At 55.0% G+C, this 16599-nt stretch overlaps 2 protein-coding genes across 2 annotated transcripts; both read left to right on the top strand.

Moving 5' to 3' along the window:
- Window positions 1-1112: 1112 nt before the first annotated feature.
- On the top strand, window positions 1113-11421 carry HDGF (heparin binding growth factor). Its single transcript, XM_057528106.1, has 6 exons — window positions 1113-1511; window positions 8166-8242; window positions 8386-8524; window positions 9202-9381; window positions 9658-9881; window positions 10065-11421. Exons 1-6 carry the CDS (start codon window positions 1425-1427, stop codon window positions 10069-10071), a joined length of 714 nt encoding a protein of 237 aa, XP_057384089.1. The 5' UTR covers window positions 1113-1424; the 3' UTR covers window positions 10072-11421.
- Window positions 11422-12593: 1172 nt separating this feature from the next.
- MRPL24 (mitochondrial ribosomal protein L24) lies at window positions 12594-16506 on the top strand. Its single transcript, XM_007171841.2, has 6 exons — window positions 12594-12676; window positions 14732-14973; window positions 15054-15149; window positions 15363-15466; window positions 16039-16169; window positions 16270-16506. Exons 2-6 carry the CDS (start codon window positions 14791-14793, stop codon window positions 16404-16406), a joined length of 651 nt encoding a protein of 216 aa, XP_007171903.2. The 5' UTR covers window positions 12594-12676; window positions 14732-14790; the 3' UTR covers window positions 16407-16506.
- The last annotated feature ends 93 nt before the right edge of the window (window positions 16507-16599 follow it).

Below are 16599 nucleotides of genomic sequence, written 5' to 3'. Positions count from 1 at the left end.
AAACACACATATTTTATCTCTTCAAACCTAGAATATTCTGTTGCAAAATTTTAAGGATCTGGACATACTATAACATAAGATCCAAATAGCTTATTTCTAAGTTACCATAGGCGTCTGGAATTTCGGCAAACCCAAGATCAACAGAGTGACAGCAAATCAAAGATGTAATTACGGCAAAGTCTTGTTCGGCTTAATGGTAAGAGACGTGAATTCAAGTTTTGGCTCTATCAGTTCTTAACATATAACCTAGTCTAAAATGTAGTCTCCGGAATCTGGCAAGATCACATTCGTCCTTTAAGGCCCAACTCAAAAGTCACCACTTTGTGAAGCCTTCCCAGATTTTCCCCCACTCTCACCACCCCAAGAGAGCTAGTGACTTCACGTTTTATCGATGCTTTGGGATTTACTGGCATTCTACTGTCTCTTCCCACTAGAACAGAGCTCATCTGTGAGGGCTTAACTGGTGGTAAAGCCCAGATCTCTTTTGCCAGGAAGTAGCAGAGAACCGAGACCTGTCTAATGCACATGGAACGTGGCCACTTTGTGCCACAACCCCTCCGAAGCTTCCTCGATACCGAATTCCACAAAGGCCGTCGTAGGGCGCAGTCCCCGACGTTTCAGGAGCCACCCCACAGACAGTAAGCACGTCGAGGTCCAGGCCAAACCTCTGTGCGCTCAGGGGCGCGGTGCCCAGCCCTCGCCCCGGCGCCCAGCACGCTGCCATGCACTGGGTGCCGAGCAAACATTCGTGGATAGGGATGGAGCCGAGGGCAGGGAGACACTGCGCCTAAACGTCGACAGTTGGCAGCGCCGAAGCCGCAGTTGGGAGCGACCCGCGGGGCCGGGGGAGGGGCGCCAGGCCGCTCCGTCCTGCCGGGCGCCAGCTCCTCCCGGGCGGGCGGGCACCCACCGACAGCGGGCACACAAAGCCTACTCGGCTTGCTCGGCAATCGGCTCCTCACGCCTGTGTCGCCGCGCACCGCCAGGCGGCTCCAGGTTGGGCGCCGGGCAGTGGCAGGCACAGGGCGTCAAGAAGCCGCACTCATCAAACCGCCGCGGGAGGGAGCGCGGAGGAGGGAGGAGGAGGAGTGAGAAAGGGAGGAGGGAGGAGGAGGAGTGGGGACCGGGAGGGGGGTGGAGGAAGAGGCCTCGCGCAGCGGAGGGAGCAATTGAATTTCAAACACAAACAACTGCACGAGCGCGCACCCACCGCGCCGGAGCGTTGCCCCCGATCCGCGCCCGCCCCGTCCGTGCGGCGCGCGGGCGGAGACGCCGTGGCCGCGCCGGAGCCCGGGCCGGGGGCCACCATCGAGGCGGGGGCCGCGCGAGGGCCGGAGCGGAGCGGCGCCGCCACCGCCGCACGCGCAAACTTGGGCTCGCGCTTTCCGGCCCGGCGCGGAGCCCGGGGCGCCCGGAGCCCCGCCATGTCGCGATCCAACCGACAGAAGGAGTACAAATGCGGGGACCTGGTGTTCGCCAAGATGAAGGGCTACCCACACTGGCCGGCCCGGGTGAGCAGGGCGGCCCGCCGCCCCCTATCCACCTCCAGACTTGGGTTGCATAACACCCGGGAGGGCAAGAGCGCTCCGCGCGGAGGGGGTGGGGGTGTGGGGCGTCTGAGTCCCCGAATCTTTCCCGAGCGACTCAAGCCCACCCGCCGGTTATATAATGGTGGAGGCGGGGTGGTGGGGGTGGTGGCGGCGGCAGCGGCGAACACCTGGCCACACGGCGTCCGCGCGTGGTGGCGTGTGCGCGGCGTGGGGATCTGAGGGCGCCGGTCACTTCCCGGCCCCCGGCTCCGCGTGCTCAGTTCCGCCCCCAGCCCCCATACTCCCAGCGGTTTCGGGCGCGCTGCCTGGGTTTGGGCCAGCAGTGTAACTCCTCCCACCCACCCCCCCAGGCGCCACCGCTACCCCCTTCAGGGACCCCTTCAGGGACCCCCAGTTTCTTCACTGATTGTTACCCCCAGTTCAAACTCTCCTCTTCCTAGATTAGATGGTTAAGAAGGATCTCAGCCCTGAAAGGCTAGATGGAGGCGGAGTTCGCTTCTAGAAAACTTTGGTTTGGGGCATCCGTAAGAGATCTGAAGTTGGGAGGGTCGAGGAATCGTTGGGGGGCGGCAGAAGAGGGGATCCGTCTAGCTTGGAAATTACCGGCTAGTACCCTTCACTCCTGAGCCCCACAAAAATATTTCTCCGTATGCTGCCGACTCAGACTGGGGACTGAGGGTGGCAGAGCCCTTGTTGGGATTGGGAAGTCCAGTCCAGACTGCCCTGCCTCTCGGTGGAGGTGGGGGGAACCCGAGTTGCTTCTCCTCCCCGTTTCTGAGCCTCTCCCGCCAGAACGGCCCAGTCTGCCATGTGGTTGATTCAGCCCGCCAATGTGAGGCGCCCACCCTCCCCACCCCCCCAGCACCTGGCCAGGTGGGAGGGTGGGGCCCAAATGCCCAGCCTGGCGCATTCATCATGTTTCCCCTAAGAACTGAGACAGGTGAAGTAAGGAGTAAGGGAGGTTGCCAGAGGGTGCTGGAGGAGGTTGGGGGTGTCACAGGGGACAGTGTCTCTGGCACTTTATTTCAACGTTGGTGTAGAGAGAGGCCTTTGGTATCGGCCCTAGAGTACAGGACTCCTGTAGAGTGTAATCCAAGGGCAGAGAGGAGTAGAGGGAGTGTTCTGGACAAGGGGGCCAAATGCAGAACTGCCTTATGGCTGTGGGTTGCTCTTTTCCACATGAGTCTGTGTCTTCATCTGGGCCAGACCCTGCTCTGAGCTTGGGAAGTTGCCCCAGGCTCCCTTGGGTCCTGTTCAGAGTGTCCAGACCAACTTTAGGGCCACTCTAAGAAAGTCCAGGAGACCCTTCCTCACTCAGTACCCTCTCCTGAGGAATATACCTAATCCCATATGCCTTGAGCTCCTTGTTCCCTGAAACTTCTAGATGTCTGGCCTTTGGAATGGGAGTGAAGTACAGAGTGAAGCAGGGCTCTCCCAGCCTCCAGGGCCTCCTAGGGGACTTGGGTTTGGGGGGTGGGGGGCAATGTGAGGAAGCAGCCACAGACAGCCTTGTGTGTGCATGTATGTATGTGGTGTGTGAACACTCATGTAGTTTACCCTGCACCTTTGATCCATCTGGCTTCTTGGTCCAGATGCCAAGGTTCTGGTGGGCAGGGCAAGAACTGAACACAGGTCTCTACTGCTCCTACCTCCTGGGGGTGGGACAAAGTCCAGAGACTGGGGAGGAGGCTCAGCTGGAATGGGGGTTGTAGGGAACCCCTTCAGGCTGCAGGGAAGAGAGAAAGGGAGGCCCATGCAGACCCACATTGGCCCCTGTGAAGAAGACCTTCAGGTTTCTGGTAGCCTTTGGAGGGAGGGCAGCGCCTGGGACTGGGGATGCTGTCCATTTCCTCTGTTCACCCTGGGCCTCCAGGACAGAAGGGCAGGACAGGGAGGCAGTCTCTTGCTCTGTTGAGGCCTGGGCCCTTTAGATAAAGTTCGGGTTCGGGGAGGGAGATCAGACTGGATCCCAAAGAGATAGGACCCCACCCTTTGCCTGTGCTCTGGGTCTTGATTCTGAAAATTGGAGGGAGTGGTACACCCAAGGTTGTTATCTTCCAAATACATTCTCCTTGAGCACCGAAAGAGCAGACAAATCTGAGTCTCCTCACCATCCTTGGGTGCTGTCTTAGTCTTTTGAGTGGCAGAGCCTGACGGGGGCCTGGCTCCTCCTGAGATGCAGGAGGAGTAGGGGGGCCTTGCTGACTGCTCCATCTAATAGGCAACCAGGGTCCTCAGCCATGGTGAAGGCCACTGTGTGGGCTTTCCTTCCTCAGCCCCTGCTTCTGGGGAGGATGGCTGACTCTGGGTGAGACTGGAACAGCCCAGTGCTTGGAGAGTTCAGCCAGAGGGACCACGTGGTAGGCACGACCTGCCTGGAAGGATGGTGTGACTCCATCTTAACCTCCTCCTTTCCTCTTCCTCCTGCCTGACTTCCTGGGGGATCTCCAAGCACTTAACAATTAACCTCCAAGACTCAGGGATTTTCCCCCTTAGGTTCCTTCCTCCTCTCTCCACTTCCTGTTTCACAGTCCCAGAAAACCTGAGCAGCCAGAGGGCCTCGCCCCATCTGTCCTCCCTCTGCCCTTCCCCCACATCCAGGCACCACCTTCTCTTTTCTGCCTCTTGGGCTTGCCACACTTTCCTGGCCCCAACTGTCTCCTGCCCCAGATTTTACGATTCCTGGGTCAGGTTGGGCCTGGGCCTTGGGGGTGGTGGTCAGAACCCTGGCTGGCAGTCAGGGTGGGCTTAGCCTTCTCTGCTGCCTTTCTGTGTGCTGAGCTGGCGCCCCTGGGCCTGGATTTGGTATGAGGCTGGGGGAGAGGTGTTCAGTCCTCTCTCCCCACTCCTCACCTGGGTACTTCAGGCCTTAGAAGGTGTCCTGGGCTCTGGGAGGATGGGACTTCTTGTGCTCAGGCCTGTGTGATGGAATGAGGCACATGCAGAGGGCAGAGGGCCGGGGAAGGGGGGGGTGGGTGGGAGTGGATGAGCCCCAGCCGAGGGGAAGTAACTTGCCAGGATTCCTGGAATGGCTGAGAAGTAGCAGAGCCCCCTCCCCTGTTGGCCAGTGGAGGAGGTGCAGTGGGGTACCCAGCACTCATCTGGCTCCACCCTGACCCACTTAGCTTTGACTCACTTGTTCTGAGTCACAACCTGGATATAAAGGCACCGCCTGGGAGACACATGTCTGTATTGGGAGTACAGGCCTCCCCTGAGACCTCATATCCTCTACGTCGTCGTCTTCGTCGTCGACGAAGAACTTCCCTTCACTTCCAAATGCAGAAAGACATTTCCTTTGTGGCTTGAAGGATGAAGGGTCCACTAGAGAAGGAATGTCTCCCCTTTTTGGGGTGAGGGGTTGGGAATTCCATTAAGTAAAAAGAGCACGCCTCTCCTGGCCCTTCCCCCTCGGGTGCCTACACTCGAGGTGAGGTGGGATTGGGGTGTCTTTATGCTTTGGAGGTAGATGCCCATCTGCCCAGGCCCCTGGCCTCCCTCTTTCCTCTCGACCTACCCTTTATCTGGCTAGAAGTCAGCAGGGCGGGTATATCTGGTGTGTCCCGTTCTGTCTATTTTTAATTCCCATCCATTCTTTGGTTTCTCCCCCGCCCCTGAGGCTGGGCAGCTGGTGGCCTCCTGGATCCCCTGTCACAGCGTTCAGCTACCTCTCTTTGAGTTTGCTTCCCACGGGAAAGAGACTGATGGGCACAGCGCTGTTTTGCCTGGTCTGAGCTCCTTGAGAGGACCTCATGTCTCCTGTTTCTCACCCCTTCACTCACCACCCCCCCTTCCCTGAGCCTCAGTTTCTCCCTTTTCATCATATGTTTCCTACAAGCCTGTTAATGTCCTGGCTCAAGTGTGGCACTGAAAATGCAGAGCCCAAAGTAGTTCCCAGCTGGGACCCTTAGATATTCCCCCCCCAGCCCCCCACCCCCTGCCCTCTTTCCTGGTGCACAAAGATCCACCAAGAAGAGGCCTAGGAAAGAGCTTTTGCTATTATTGTCCTATGCCTGTCTCCTGGGATCTCTAAGCCCTGGAGCCCCTCATTTTATTTTTTGCTTCCCCCGCTGAAAGGAGGGTGGGGAGCTAGCAACAGGACCCAGGTATCCTGACAGAGGACTGGCTCCTCCTTTGCCCACACCCCAGCTCTGGCTTCCTGAGAAGGGCCCCCAGCCCTCAGCCCTAGCTGTGGTTTCAGGCACAGCCAGGGACCCAGGTGCCAGACTCCAGGCTTGGGGGTGGGGTGTGTGTTAGTGTCCCCTCCTCCCCAATCTGGAGAGAGGGCCTGGGGGGGAGGGGCAGTCACATTCCTGGTTGCTGAGTGGCCCCGGGGGCGGGGTTGGGTTGTCATGGCGATGGGGATTGAGCTGGGGTGGGGGACAGCGTGCCTTTCCACCCCCAGCTCTCACACCCCAGTGTCTCCCGGTTGTGGGGAGGGCCCAGTTTGTGCTGGGCCTTCCTGGGGGGGAGGGGCTGGACCTCTGTCCCCAGAGGCCACAGGGCAACGGGGGAGGTGCTCAGGAGCTTGAAGACTCCATGTCTGGAGCAAGATGCCCCTCAGATTCTTGCTCAGGTTCCACCCCATCTCCTGGGTGTGTCTCAGCTTATTCCCATCCACCTAGCCTCCCTGTCTCCCCAGGCCCCCAGTCAGGCACTCTGTCCTAGTCTCTGTGTGTTTAATCACTGCCTTGGCCTGTCTGTCTCTTTCCTATCTGCACCCCGGGCCCCAGCCAACATGGCCACCTGGCCTCTGTCCGGTGGGAAGCCCGGCCGCTAGGGCTGCTGCAAGTGTTGCTGGGAGTTGTAGTCCTCTTCCCCCGTCCCCCACACCCCCTCCCCCCCAGCTCAGCTTGGCCTGGGCTTCCAGGGCCTGATCTGCGAGAGGCTATCTGGGCCACTGCCTCTCACCATTTCCCTGACGGACCTCGGCACCTTCTCCACCACAGCATCCCTTATGCCCCCAGGACATTTGAGGCAGAGGATCAAGTCAGGAGCTCTAGTTCTGAAATCTGGCCCTCACTAACTTGTCCTGTCATCTTGGGCAAATCACTTTTCTTTTCTGGGCCTCAGTTTCCTTGTCTGTAAAATGAGAGAGTCTGACTGCATCACATGACTTTCAAAGAGTTCCCCAGAAGTCTTTTGGAGCTGCTGCTGATGGGGGATATTGAATAGGCAGCCCCTTGGCCTCACCTCTCCACTTCAGTCAGAGCAGGCTGCTTTTGTCTGTTTCACAGAGTCATTCAGCATATCTTCACTGTGCACCCAGTGGGTGCTAGGCACTGTGCTGGACTTATAAACAGACCTCTCTGTTCTCGGGGCAGGTATAGTCCACGTAGACATTAATCAAATGGTAATATGAAGAACCGTAAAATTGGAATTGTGAAAAGCACTGTGAAGGAGAGGTGCTGAGAGTTTTATCTGGGAAGCTGACCAGGTTGGGAGAGATGGGGAAGCTTTCTGGAGGAAGTGGTGATGGGGCTGAGGTTGGAAGGCTGATCAGGAGTTCGTATAGGAGACTGAAAGGTCAGTGTGGCTGGAGCAGAGAGCAGAAGGGCAGTGTACTGGGGAGAGGAGGATGATAGCAAGCACTTATGCGGGACGTACTGCGTTATGGTCATTTAATCCTTACAGCGCTATGGCTTAAGTACTATGACCATCTCCATTTTATTTTATTTATTTTTTTTTTTTAAGATTTTTTTTTTTAAATCCTATGCTTTTTTTTTTTTTTAATATTTTATTTATTTATTTATTTATTTATGGCTGTGTTGGGTCTTCGTTTCTGTGTGAGGGCTTTCTCCAGTTGCGGCAAGTGGGGGCCATTCTTCATCGCGGTGCGCGGGCCTCTCACTATCGCGGCCTCTCTTGTTGCAGAGCACAGGCTCCAGACACGCAGGCTCAGTAATTGTGGCTCACGGGCCCAGTCGCTCTGCGGCATGTGGGATCTTCCCAGACCAGGGCTCGAACCCGTGTCCCCTGCATTGGCAGGCAGATTCTCAACCACTGCGCCACCAGGGAAGCCCCCATCTCCATTTTATAGTTGAGAAAATTGAGGTTCTGTCAGTTGCCCAAGCTCATACAAATACTGTTGGCAGCATTGGAATTCAGACCTTGACATCACGGAGAACGGTGAACAGGTGGGCCCTAGAGTCCTGAGAAGCCACCGAAAGGTTTCTAGCAGGGGGAATGGAATGCTCAGACCCGCACTTGGAAAGGCCCCCTCTGGCTGCAGTGTGGAGAATGGGTTGTAGTGGGGCAAGAATGGAGGCTGAGAGAAGAGAGGGAGGCTGTGGCTTTAGTCCAGGCAAGAGGGGACGGTGGTTGGACCAGGGTGACGGCAAAGACGTGGAGCTTTATGGACAGGATCTGTTTATGGATGCTGTTTGGTTTGTGAAAGAGAGGCGGGGATCCTGCTGGGCTTTTATGCCTGACTTCTTTTGAACAAAGTTACACTGCTAAAAATGGTTCAGAAACCCCTTTGGTGAACTCCTGGGTCCCTCTCAGTCTGAGTTTTCACAGATGTGCCTTAGAGATCAGCCCCTTAACCCCTACCCTCCGGCCCCAAATTCGTGACCTCAAGACTCCAGCTCACGCTCACTTTACTCACCTTGCTCTCAGATTGACGAGATGCCTGAGGCTGCCGTGAAATCAACAGCCAACAAATACCAAGTCTTTTTTTTCGGGACACACGAGACGTGAGTGAGGGGGCAGAGGTGGGGAGGGCCACGGGGGGACCACTTTGGGGAAAGAGCAGTGGTGACGGCACGCCTTCCCTATCGGGCTGCGCAGCTCAGATGCAGTGAGGGACTCGAGAGCACAGTCTCCCATCTCTCACCAGGGCATTCCTGGGCCCCAAAGACCTCTTCCCTTACGAGGAGTCCAAGGAGAAGTTTGGCAAGCCCAACAAACGGAAAGGGTTCAGCGAGGGGCTGTGGGAGATCGAGAACAACCCTACCGTCAAGGCTTCTGGCTACCAGGTGAGCTGCCATCCGCCCCAGAGACCTCCTGGAAAGCGGGTGTGGCCATAGGTGCCGGGAGCCCCTGGGCCCACATGTGATGCTTCAGGAACGGGGGGCTCATACACCAACACCAGGGCTTTCAGAGTAGGAGCTCGTGGGGTGGGGGCTTGGGGGAGGCTTTCTGCAGACGGGAAGGGGTTCCGGGTGTGTGATGTAGCTGTGGTCAGGGGCCACCTGTTAGACAGCGCCTGGGGGGGCAAGAACAGGATGGAGGCGGTAAGTGGGGACAGGCCTTTGGCAGGCCCAGTGTGAGTATAGGATGTGGCCTTAACTCTTTCCACAAAGGCTTCCAGGAGGAGGTGCTCGTGAGCCGGGCAGGATGAGGCGGGAGGGTGGGGGGCGGGGGTTGGCGGGGAAAGGGTCCCAGCTCCCTTTGGGAGAAGTTGACCCGAGGTTTTGCCTCCTGCTCCAGCCCTCCCCCCTCCTGCACAGAGCCCTGCCTGCCCGGCCAGTGGGTTTACCCCGGGGCTAATCCGACAGAGGTGGGTCTCAAATCACTTGTGAGACTGGGCACCTGGGTGGGGGCGGGGGAGAGGTGGGAGAAGGAAGGAGTGAGTGGCCGAGGGAGGGGTCTGGGGAGGGGGCCCAGCGTGGCAGTCGCTGGTGCCACTCAGCCTCTGCTGTCTCCGCCGCAGTCCTCCCAGAAAAAGAGCTGTGTGGAAGAGCCCGAGCCCGAAGCCACCGAGGGTGATGGCGATAAGAAGGGGAATGCCGAAGGTAGCAGTGATGAGGAAGGGAAGCTGGTCATTGATGAGCCGACCAAGGAGAAGAATGAGAAGGGGGCGCTGAAGAGGAGAGCGGGAGACCTGCTGGAGGTAACTGCCCCCTGCCTGGGGCCCCCGGAGCAAGGCTCCCAGGCTGAGGAGGGAAGTTACGAGTTTTTCAGGGAGTGCCCGTCTGAGAGACAGACTCGGCCCCTAGTCTTGGGGAGTCCCTTGCTGAGAAGATGGGACACAGGAGACATCTCAGCTAGCAGAGGGCTGGAGGACTGTGGGTCTGCCTAGGAAGGAGAGCCTCTGGGGAAAGGAGGGAGAGGCTGGTGTCCTCCCCCTCGAGCCTCAGCCCACCTCATCTCTGCTAACCCTGCCCAGGACTCCCCCAAACGTCCCAAGGAGACAGAAGACCCCGAAGGGGAGGAGAAGGAAGGGGCCACCTTGGAGGGTGAGAGGCCCGTTCCAGTGGAGGCGGAGAAGAACAGCACCCCCTCTGAGCCGGGCTCTGGCCGGGGGCCTCCTCAGGAGGAAGAAGAGGAGGAAGAAGAGGAAGAGGCTGCCAAGGAAGATGCTGAGGCCCCGGGCATCAGAGATCATGAGAGGTGAGTGAGCCCCCTGCCCCTTGGCAGCTGGGCTGGGAGGGCCCAGCCACCTGCTGAGAGGAGGAGGAGGAGGAGGAGGGCCTGTCGCAGTCAGCCTCTAGGGAGGCAGGGTGGGCTCTCCCAGGAGACCGGCACTGGCTGGCCACACCATTAACCCTTCTCCCCTCCAACCCTCCCCCGCAGCCTGTAGCCACCAATGTTTCAAGAGGAGCCCCCGCCCCGTTCCTGCTGCTGTCTGGGTGCTACTGGGGAAACTGGCCATGGCCTGCAAACTGGGAACCCCTTCCCCACCCCAACCCACTCTCCTCTTCCACTCACTCTCCCCCTTCTGAGCTCAGACCCTGGAGATTGACCCGGATGGGGCAGGCCACCTGGCCCTCACCTCCATGTCCCCACACCCCTGTGACCTGAGTCAGGTCCATGTCTTCTGCTCTGTGGGATGAGATGAGGCCACTGTGTCGCTCCCTGCCTGGAGCTGTTTCCCAGTGTATTTGTTAGGGCCTGGACCGGCTATTTCCATCTTCTGACGCCCCTCTCGCCCTTCGCTGGGCATTCTAGACCTCTGGGTTGGTTGGGATCAGGGCTATGAGTGGAAGGGATGGAGAATAAGTAGCACGGTGGGCTTCTGGGGCCTGGGAGGGGCAATCTTCAAATTGGGGTGGGGGAGTGGGCAAGAGGATGGCATCCTGTCCCTTCCTCCCACACCTGTTCTCCCAGCTACCTGGATTCAGGGAAAGTGGGACAGCTTGTGGGAGAGGGGCTCCCTTCCATAAATCCTGGATGGTTGACAATGCCCATTCTCTTACGCCAACCCTAGGTGTTATGGGAGTTACAGTTTATCATCAAAAGATTTGGGGTCTTCCAAGTTCTTTGAGTCAAGGACCTGAGATCTGAAGGGTTGACTTCACCCAGCTCGGATGGGAGTGTTGAGGAGTATCCATCCATCTTTAGACCTCAGGCCAGAGTTGGGATGCCCTGGGGAGACCCTTAGCTGCCCTTTTCCCTCTCCCCACAATGCTCAAGGCCAGCCTACAGTCACATACGTCACCCAGACATAAAGGAAAAGACACATTTTTTAGGAGATGTTTTTAATAAAAGAAAATTACAAAAAAAAAAATTTTAAAGACCCCCCCCATCCCTTTGTGTGCCCCCCACTCTGCTCCTTTCTTCCCCACTGTTGCCCCCATTTCTGAGGTGCACTTGGAGGCTCCCCTTCTGTTTGGGGCTTGATGACTTTTCTTGTTGTAGTTGGGGCTTTGGTGTTCCTTCTGGTGTCATTTCCCATCCACATACCCTCACCTGGCCCCCTCAGTGTTGTCACCAGATCCAATTTGTAACCCACTGAGAGGCCAGAGGGAAATAAGCGCCCTCTCCCAACCTCTTTCTAGTGGTCTATTTGGCTATTCCGTCTCTTGTCTCTTTCACCCTTGCCCCCCTCCCTTGGGCTCTGATGAAAAATTGCTGACTGTAGCTTTGGAAGTTTAGCTCTGAGAACCGTAGATGATTTCAGTTCTAGGAAAATAAAACCCGTTGATTACTACATTGGATTTTGACTGATTCTTTGGGGGTGTGTTGGTTAACTGATGGTGCAGGGGAATGGGAAAGGGAATGCAAATGGTTTCCAAATCCACTTTTCAGATTGAGGTAAGGTGTGCCAGCCTTCTCCATTCTCAGTCTGTTAGAGATATCTAAAATTCTACATGAGGGCAAAGTCACAGAATGCTGTGCCCAGTATTCTACTTCTGCCCAGCCACTGTTTAACCCAGTTTCCCCCATAAACACCTGGGAAAGTTTCTTTTAAAGTTCGCACAAGAAGTAGGGTGTGGGACTTCCCTGGTGGTCCAGTGGGAAAGACTTCCCGCTCCCAATGCAGGGGACCTGGGTTCGATCCCTGGTCAGGGAACTAGATCCCGCATGCATGCCACAACTAAGAACTCCGCATGCCGCAAGGAAGATCCCACGTGCTGCAACTGAGACATGGTGCAGCCAAAATAAATAAATAAATATTAAAAAAAAGAAGAAGAAGTAGGGTGTGAGAGGTGACAATATCAGCCACAGCTCACGATAGCCAGGGAAGTTAGGGTGTTGGGGCTGGTTGTAGAAACAACTTTGACCCTCAAGGGCAAAGCTAGGGATGCCCGGTACTGATAACTGGTGATGAGGGTCGGGGAAGTTGATAGCATGGAATCCTCCCAATACTCCTGAATTAAGTGGAATGGCTGGATTAGATCCTCTCTGAGGTTTCTTTCAGTCTGACATTTTGTGACTAGATCATCAACTGGCATTGGAAGGGCCCACGTTTCATCCCTTAGTTTAGAAAGCCTATGACACTTTCTTCATCTGCCTTGGCTCCCTCCAGCAGAGGGCGGGCGGGGAGAGTATTGACTGTAGCCTCACTAGAAAGAGAGGCCCTCTGCTTTGAAGAAGCCGCAATCACCTAGAAAATGGAGCCGTTGTCTCTAGTAACTACAATTCCCAGCGGCCTCCACGCAGGGCACGTGCAGGAATGTGCCAGGCGCGATAGCATATTCCGCTTTGCCTTCAACTCCCGACGTGCTTCACGGTGCTCTTAGGCTTCCTTGATTTCCTACAAAGCCAAATTTCCTGTTTCTCGCTTGCTTTGCAGCAGCGGACTACAACTCCCAGCATGCAGAGAGGCTAGATTATCGTTGTTGCGCGTCCATTGTACCATTAGACTACTTTTCCCAGAAAGCCGGGGGATGCGGTGGGGCGGGGCTTAGGTCCCACGTGCAGAGGGGACTGGCGGAGGCTCTGGGGCTCAGCGGGAAGCGGAGGTGAGGACAGCGTGGCCCGGAGGTTTGGCAGCTTCTGGGCTGGTCCGGGAGCGGGAGCGGGAAGGGCCTTCCTTTACCCTGGCATGGCTCAGTCGCCTCGTCCGGGGTCTCCCTGCTTCGGAAGCTCGGAGCGGGTGGTTGCTGAAGACTGCTGGGAGATGGACATCACCCGTACCTAAGATGGGGCCGGCGGGGCCTTTGGAGCCGGGGTCTGAGGGAGCAGACGCTCTACCTCACTACCTAGCACGGCGCCCCAGAGCGCGCCATGAAAGCCCCACTGCTGAAGGGCACCAGCCTCTCCAGGATTTGGAGGGAAAAAAGGAAAAGATCTAGGGGGCTGGCTTTTTTTTTTTTTTTTTTTTGGCCGCACTGCGCGGCCTGCGGAATCTTTGTTCCCCCACCAGGGATGGAACCCGTGCCCCCTACAGTCCTTCATTGGAAGCGCAGAGTCTTAACCACTGGACCGCCAGGGAATTTTGCTTCTGTCAAGTCATATGAACTAGGCCAAGTCACCAGCTCTCAGGGCCTTGGTTTCCTCGTCTCCTGTCAACCTGTCACCAGCTCTCAGGGCCTTGGTTTCCTCGTCTCCTGTCAACCTCCCGCGGAGAGCAGTGTGAAGATCAAATGCTGGGAATAGTGAAGTTCCCAGCATTAGACCTGTCACATAGTAGTCCTCCCTAAGCGTTTTTTGATTCTGAATGGGAACACCAAGGCCCTTAACAGTCATCCAGCATTAATTAAAAATAATATTAGGTCTTTTCCATATTGAAAAGTATAGAGAAGAAAAATGACCTGATATCTCACTGTTCAGATAAACCAGTTGATGTATTATTTTAAAGGTACGTGGTTAGAAAATGCAAACGTTATGGAAAGGAACAAGATGGAAAGTAATAGCCCTCCCAAACTTCCTCATCTCCAAAACAAGTACTTTATTTGTTCCCTGTTGCCTTCTTGTAAATATTTATGTCTGTGATAGAATATATATTTTTAAATTTACCCAGGAAAGGATAATAGTATCCACATGATTCTGTACCTTGCTTTGTTCAAATGTTAAAAATAACTCGAATGACAGAAACAACCCTGTAAAGTTTTATGGATGATGAAACTGAAGCTCAGAAGTCAAGTTGCCTAGGGTCACAGAATAAGTTGATGGTGGAGCAGGGACTAGAAGCCAGGTCGTCTGATTCCCAGTCCAGAGCTTTTAATGTCATTAGAGTGCACTTTAATTGTACTTTGAAGTTAGGCTTCATTCTTAGCTATGAAACAAGGTTAATGGTACTTCCTTCATCAGTTGTCCTTGGGCTTAAATGAGATGATACAGGAAAGCACTTAGCATGGCAAGTGGAAGGTAGCAAGTGCTCAGCAAACTGAAGCACTTATTATTTTTGCCCTCAGTTGTCTCACCGCCCTATTGGTTTAGTCCATTATCCAAAATTGGGAGGCTTAGAGTACATACTTAGTTTGGAAATGTAGGACCCTATAATCCTAGAGTCTGGCTCTGGGTCCTTTTCCTTTAGAAAAGAAACTATCTTAGAGAGAAGTGGTTATTTCCTGATTGCGATTAGGAATTGGATGTTGTGTAGGGACATTTTAATCCCAGTTTTTATCTCTGCCACCTGTTTGTTTGTTTGTTTTACCTTATAACTGCCTGCTTTTTGGCTTTATGTCAGTGTTTTGTCCATTACTTGTTTTCTTTCCATCTTGCTGTTGGTGCGTTTATTAAATAACTTTTTATTGAGTACCTACTACATGCCAAGCCCTACTGGGATCTGCTGGATTCAAGGGTGATCTAGATAACATGGTCCCTGGCCTCAATGAATTTTTGGACTTTGAAGTCAGATATATGTGGCTTTGAATGCTGATTCTCCCACATAGTAGCCTTATGACCATTGACAAGTCACTTAACTTCTCTGAGTCTCTATCGTCATCTGTAAAGCGAAGATAATATCTTGTGAGGATTCAGTAAGATCAAGTCCATTGAGCCATGAAGTAAGTGCTTAAGAAAATGTTGCTTCCCTTGTTTCTTTGCCCCCTTTTTTCTGTCCTACCCCACAGCTGACTAGGAAGATTTCTGGGTCTTTCGCCGGCCAGGGGATTTCTCACAGCCTCCAGCTATGCGGCTCTCTGCTCTGCTGGCCTTGGCATCCAAGGTCACTCTGCCTCCCGATTACCGCTATGGGATGAGCCGCCCAGGCTCCTTGTCAGACAAGAAGAAGAACCCTCCAGGGACTAGGCGGCGCCGGGTGGCTGTGGAACCTATCTCTGATGAAGACTGGCATCTGTTCTATGGGGACAGGGTGAGAATCTCAGATGGGGTAGGGTGGCGGGGTGCTCCTGGGCAAGGATCTCCCTCCCTGACGGTCATCTCTTCCCACAGGTAGAGATCCTAGAAGGCAAGGACGCTGGGAAGCAAGGCAAAGTGGTTCAAGTTATCCGGCAGCGAAACTGGGTGGTCGTGGAGGGGCTGAATACAGTAAGTGAAGAGTGAGGATGGTGACGCTCAGGAAGCCTGTGCCATCCGTCCCTGTCCATTAAGAGCAGCACAGGGAGGCCAGAGACTGGCTGAGGGGATGGTGAGACAACTGAACCTTTTACTTTTTCAACTTGGGCTGAATGCTCTGAGTTGTGGTAGACAAGCCCCCTTCACGCCTCCTGGGTTCTGATAGCCCCCTCCTCTTTTGGACAGCATTACCGCTATATTGGCAAGACCGTGGATTACCGGGGAACCATGATCCCCAGCGAAGCACCGTTGCTCCACAACCAGGTCAAACTTGTGGATCCTGTGGACAGGCAAGCACATGGGGCTCTGGTCCGAGGGTTTCTTGCCCTCTGAGTCCACACAGCTATTAACCATATATTTTTTTTTTAATTTATTTATTTATTTATGGCTGTGTTGGGTCTTCGTTTCTGTGCGAGGGCTTTCTCCAGTTGCGGCAAGTGGGGGCCACTCTTCATCGCGGTGCGCGGGCCTCTCACTATCGTGGCCTCTCCCGTTGCGGAGCACAGGCTCCAGACGCGCAGGCTCAGTAATTGTGGCTCACGGGCCCAGCTGCTCTGCGGCATGTGGGATCTTCCCAGACCAGGGCTCGAACCCGTGTCCCCTGCATTGGCAGGCAGATTCTCAACCACTGCGCCACCAGGGAAGCCCTATTAACCATATTTATCCAAAGGGAGTGGTGGGTTGGATGTGCTGGAAATTGAGAGGGGCCATCTCATGGACATGACCCCCCATAGGAAACCCCAGTGCAGGGGTGGCAGAGAAACAAGATGGTGACCTTAGTGTTTTTAGTCACTGATTTTCGGGTTGGAACATAGGAGGGAGACCTAACTCCCTGACTGGCCTCACTTCTTCTATCCCCTAGGAAACCCACTGAGGTGGAGTGGAGATTCACTGAGGCAGGAGAGCGGGTACGAGTCTCCACAAGATCAGGAAGAATTATCCCTAAACCTGAATTTCCCAGAGCTGATGGCGTCGTCCCTGAAACATGGATTGGTGAGGCTGGGTGAGGCGGCAAGAAGAGGGGGGTGGGAGGAGTGGGAGTAAGGGATGTTAAGAAGCCTTCCCACCCATCTTCTTTCCTCTGGCTCAACAGATGGCCCCAAAGACACATCAGTGGAAGATGCTCTAGAAAAAACTTATGTGCCCAGTCTAAAGACACTGGAGGAGGAGGTAATGGAGGCGATGGGGATCCAGGAGACACGGAGACATAAGAAAGTCTATTGGTATTGAGTCTGGGGAGAGCTGCTTCTCCCCTCCTTGTCTTAGCCTTGAAGGTTGGGACCACCTCTTCTTCAGACTCTAATAAAGAGCCTTGGGTCCTCTGTGTGCAGCTGCTGTCTTTTGGTAGACTGGCACCCCTAACCCCTGTTTCAGGGACTGAGGGAGGGAGCATCTGTCCTGATGTTATGACAAAACCTGGATA

The sequence above is a fragment of the Balaenoptera acutorostrata genome, chromosome 1 (genome assembly GCF_949987535.1).
Source record: "Balaenoptera acutorostrata chromosome 1, mBalAcu1.1, whole genome shotgun sequence".
NCBI lineage: Eukaryota > Metazoa > Chordata > Mammalia > Artiodactyla > Balaenopteridae > Balaenoptera > Balaenoptera acutorostrata.
Note: the sequence above shows the minus strand (reverse complement) of the source record. Positions and strands in the feature narration are given on the sequence as shown.